At 38.8% G+C, this 5,000-nt stretch overlaps 1 protein-coding gene across 1 annotated transcript in view; it reads left to right on the forward strand.

Moving 5' to 3' along the window:
• The window catches only part of LOC143940680 (P2X purinoceptor 7-like), a 3,749-nt gene extending 924 nt beyond the window's left edge, over positions 1–2,825 (forward strand). The window contains exons 3-4 of the mRNA XM_077462301.1: positions 2,014–2,384; positions 2,508–2,825. Of these exons, the coding sequence (XP_077318427.1) occupies positions 2,014–2,384; positions 2,508–2,697 (561 nt within the window). The 3' untranslated portion in view covers positions 2,698–2,825. The remainder of the gene's footprint in view (positions 1–2,013; positions 2,385–2,507) is intronic.
• Positions 2,826–5,000: the final 2,175 nt, after the last annotated feature.

A 5,000-nucleotide genomic window follows, 5' to 3' on the forward strand; every position in this document is an offset into this window, starting at 1 on the left:
CTTATGCCAATCTCTCGATTGTCTCTCCGGTGCTGATGCCAACATCTTCTGGATGTGAATCATGAATGTAAGCCTTGCAGCTTAACTTCACGGTTCACCAAAGGTGATGCTCGATGCACTGCGCAATAAGGATGTTACACAGTGTCTGCGGCATACGTGTTTTGCCATGCTGACACTGGACAAACCCTTACAAACTGTCGTGTATACACGCAGAATAACAGAGGCGTAACTAGAAACCTCAGGGCCCCGATGCAAGAAATCAGTAAGGGCCCCCCCTCCCCGCGCAAAAGCATGATTTTTATACTATATTTTTTTCAACTGTAGAAAAAAGTCAAACATTTCTGTGCAGCCTGTGTCCCGAGTGAAACCTATGTCAACAGTGCAGTGGTGTTACTGGAGGTGGGTGGCGGTGGTACTGGAGAGGGGTGGCGGTCCTGGAGGTGGGTGGTGGTACTGGAGGGGGGTGGCGCTGGTACAGGAGGGGGATGTTAGTCCTGTAGAGGGGTAGCGGTGGTACTGGAGGTGGTGGCGGTGGTACTGCAGGTATCATATCATAGTTGAATAAAGCTGGCTCTGTCATCCTGGAGTGAAAAGCGGATGAAGACATTATAAGAGGGAGTACTGTGATCTCTGTGAAAGTTGATAAATACCTGTAAGTTTTTCACTTACAAATTAGTTAGCATGCATGGCCGCTATAGATTCTTCTATGAATCTATCCATGGCCCCCACCCTCTATTCAGGCGTCAGGCCCATTTTCGGATGCTGGATGCCTGAAATACAGCGGCGGGGTGGTATGTTTTTGAAGCACCTGATTGGACACATAGGATCTACTAGGCTTCAAAAATGGTGAAGTCTGAGCACAAAGAATTGCACTCAGAGTACATCCAGGGGTGTTTTTAAAAGTGAATGAATATTCCCTTTTTTTTAACACTGAACTGACAATCATGAAGTGCGGGTCTGCTACGGAATTGAGGGGCAGAGTGGTGGCATTTGATGGGCACAGTGGCGGCATTTGATGGGCACAGTGTTGGCACTTGAGACACAGTGGTAGCATTTGTTGGGGCACAGTGGTAGCATTTGATGGGGCACAGTGGGGGCATTTGATGGGCACAGTGGGGGCATTTGATGGGCACAGTGGGGGCATTTGATGGACACAGTGGCTACATTTGATGGCACAGTGGCGTTATTTGATGAGGCACAGTGGCGGTTTTTGAGGAGGCACAGTGGCGGCATTTGATGGGCCACAGTGGCGGCATTTGATGGGCCACAGTGGCGGCATTTGATGGGCCACAGTGGGGGCATTGGATTGGGCACAGTGGTTGCTTTTGATGGTTGCTATTCATGGCACAGTGGCTGTATTTGATGGGCACAGTGGCTGCAATTGATGTTTGTTTTTTTCTGTATCTTTCTGAATTTTTCAATTTGTTTGCTCCCCCAATAAAAAAAAAAATAATAATTTCAGCTTCAGCCTAGACTGGGACATCTATGTCACATTTGCCTTGTTTGCTTCGAACTTTCCACCCACAGATGGTTCTTGCTTGAATTACTTTTTAAATGTTATGTAAAAAAACAAACTAATTCTATCTTTGTGGAAGATGCCAATTGTTCAGCTGTAGGGGAGAAGGAGTCTAATTAGCGCATGTTAGCCTTTAGGCACAAGCATTTGTATGTCTCATTCTCTTTATTTATTTGAAATATATTTTTTAAATTGTGTATATTTTTATTGCAATGCAAAGTAACTCTTTGAAAATCGATAAAAGAAAATATGTAATTCGATATCCATATATATTGACAGAAGAATACAGCAAGCAAAGTTTGTTTTAGAAACATTTTATTATTGAAAAATGTCTATTAGAAATATCAGCTTACCTCAATTTTTTTTTTTTTTTTTTAAATCCCAAATTATTTTGTACAAGAGATCTCAATTTTTTTTTTTAATTATTGCTAATTAATCAAATTAATGTATGATTTAAATAAAATTTTAAAATTATCTATTCGATGATTTGATTTTAGCGCAAGATAATAGTCCAGCAGCTGTTAGCAAGGTACCCTGCACGAGACATTGACCGTGCCTTCCCAGTGAATCCAACGGTTACTTCATCGAGTGTTGCCTCATCCACATCAGAAAATCAAGAAACGAACGATGACAGAATAGGCAACATAGACTGGTGTCAGTGTCAATGCTGTATACCAATGGCTACCCAGGTGGAATCAGTTTGTTGCCGGGAAACAGCCGAGGTAGATGGATGTATACCAGAGGGAAGGAAATGCATAACAGAGGCAGATATTTTTACGTCTCAAATCGCAACAGAGGAACACGTCAGACTCATGTTTACCATGTTGTATTTAGAGGAACGTCCTGTTGTCGATGCCGACAACAATAGGTCAGTGAATTTGTTAATATTATTACATGAGACTACCCATCCTTTTAAATTAATTTTTTTCTAAATTAAAAGTTCTCTTAAAGTTATCTGTTTGTTTTAAATCCAAAAAATGTTTTATTTCAGGAGATTACGCAAAACAGCGTATCGTGCTTTTATTGCATGGATCTACGGTTTTTTAGGGAAGGGGAATCGTAGGGTCATCCCATCATGTGCAGTAAAAGTAGTGCGTCAGACCTTTCCAGATCCAAATGGGAGTTATGTTGGATTTCTTTACTCCGAGGACTACGACGCATCGGAAATGGCGTTTCACTAAATTACTTTTTTCAGTTTTCACAGTTGACCTTTTTTTTCATTTTTTGATTCTATATATTATTAATGTTAGCAGTTTATTTGATTTTGTAATGTTTTTAATAAAATTTTTAAATAAAAAAATTAAATTTATGAGAATGAGTTATTTGTATTATTTCTAAGAGGATCAAAGTTATTAATTAATTCAATGTGTACGATAAGAGTATGCACTACCTAAAACAACAGATGCAACAAACTTAGCAATATATAAAAAATTTTAATACAATTCGGTGAATAAAAGATAGGACAACAGACCATAACAAGTCAACATGAAACAATCAAACACATTTGCAATTTTAAAGTTTTGTAGTGCCTTGGAAAGTGCCGTATATAGCAATGTCAATTCAATCCTTTAGATATGACACACTTATCAAGTTCATTTTACACCTGTTGGAAAGCGTGTCATATGCTCAAGCACCGCCGCACTTGTTTCCGGCCTCTCAACAGGCGCTATGTTTTTGGGCATCAGAAGATTTTTTGATGTCCAAGAACAATGTATTGTGCCCTCGATGATCGAAATCATGTTTGCAAGCATTTCAAAAGTGTGGTCAGTGTTCATCTTTTGAAATACATTGCGAACAATCCATTTTTTACGACCACGTGGAAATTCCAGGTTTTTCCTTTCCACCAAAATCTCATCACCACTTGCATCCTTTTTTTTTGTCAGAGCCGGTTTACGTATCACATTGTGATTGTGGCATAATGCCGCCAATTTAGTTCTTGCATCCATTGAATCCATTTTAAAATGGATTCTTTTGGGCCTATACTTTAGAATCATGCTGTGATACGTTTCGATGACCCCAGTCTGACAAAAAAAAGTGAGATGTTTCATGTCCTTTGCCAACTGAGGGTCCAAAACAATTGAGGATAATGCGTGAAATGCAGGGGTGTGTATGGTTAGCCAAGGAACAGTCGGAGAATGCACATCGATCTCATCATGTTGGCATTTGTGCTCTGTATCTCCAATTTTCCATACATGTACATTTACTACATGATGTAGTAGAGATTCCCACAGAAGTTTAAAACGTTCCTCGCTTCCATTACAATCTCGACTACACCAATAGAAATGTGTCAATATGGCTCGAATCCACGGCTGAATTGGTCGATACATTTTTTTTTTGGAAATTTGCATAAGTTTACGTTTTAAATTTTTCACATAATGCCAGATGTCGAATTGATGATTAATATTTTGGTACTTTTCGGTTGTTAATAATTTTCGAATACCGGTGTGTCGATCTGTTCCAACGAATTGAATATCTAATTTTTGTTCTATTAGCCGATCTAAACATTTAGTAAAACCAAATTTTTCCATAGCAACTGATGAAGTTGTTTGAGATACCTGCACCAACTCATAATCCACAATTTTTTTGCTAAAGAGATCCATGAAAGTGTATGTAGAGTATTTTGCGGAAAAACCAGGACTATCGCACTGACCATCACCCACAAGACACAATGGTTTTTTTGCCAATTCATTCATTACATTTGCATGGTCTTCTTGCCAACAGTAATCAATCGTTTTGAAAATATAATTACATTGTGCCAAATTATATGAGGATTTGCCAAAGATTTCGATACCACAAAAATCAAATATTTCTCGGATTTTTGTGTAACTTCCACCGCTTAAACAAATAGATCCTGCTAGCAAAATATTCCCAGCAGGATAACTTTTTATTTTCGGTTGGCTTTCCCACAGCTTTAATCTATGGCTAGCAGAACATGTGGAAAAGACCAACAACATTGTTCCAATTGTAGTTTTTTCAATTTTTACAATGCGCGATAAACAATCATGATTTGGACACCTCATTTTATACAATAACAGATCCAGTTTGCTTTCAAATATAATGAATTTTTTCTCTTTGACCAAATTTAATGGATAAGGAAGAGTGTTATCGGGCTCGATTTCGTCTAGACTGTCACATAAACTCAGGTCAGCTTTTAGTGGTGTGTCACAATCTGATAAGTGAAAACTAGGGTCATCGTAATAGTTTAATCTACGTTTTGGTCTGTTTTGAGGACTCTCATCGTCAGAAATTAAACGAGACCTCTTGTTAGTGGAGTCTACAAAAGGTGTGACACTAGTAGAGGGAGAAAATACAATAGAATTATCTGGTTCTAATGGACGTACATCATGTATGGGTGTTGAACCCTCTAAAGGTATGGGCAAAGCCTCTTCCGACATGCAATAGGAATGATCCAAACTTGACACTCTTTCACTGGCTAGTTTGATGTAACTTTCTTCAGATTGTGAAAAATTAAAGTCAACAGTGT

This window comes from Lithobates pipiens, unplaced genomic scaffold, assembly GCF_037356315.1.
Source record: "Lithobates pipiens isolate NorthernLeopardFrog02 unplaced genomic scaffold, aLitPip1_a1.2 Scaffold_3, whole genome shotgun sequence".
Lineage (NCBI taxonomy): Eukaryota > Metazoa > Chordata > Amphibia > Anura > Ranidae > Lithobates > Lithobates pipiens.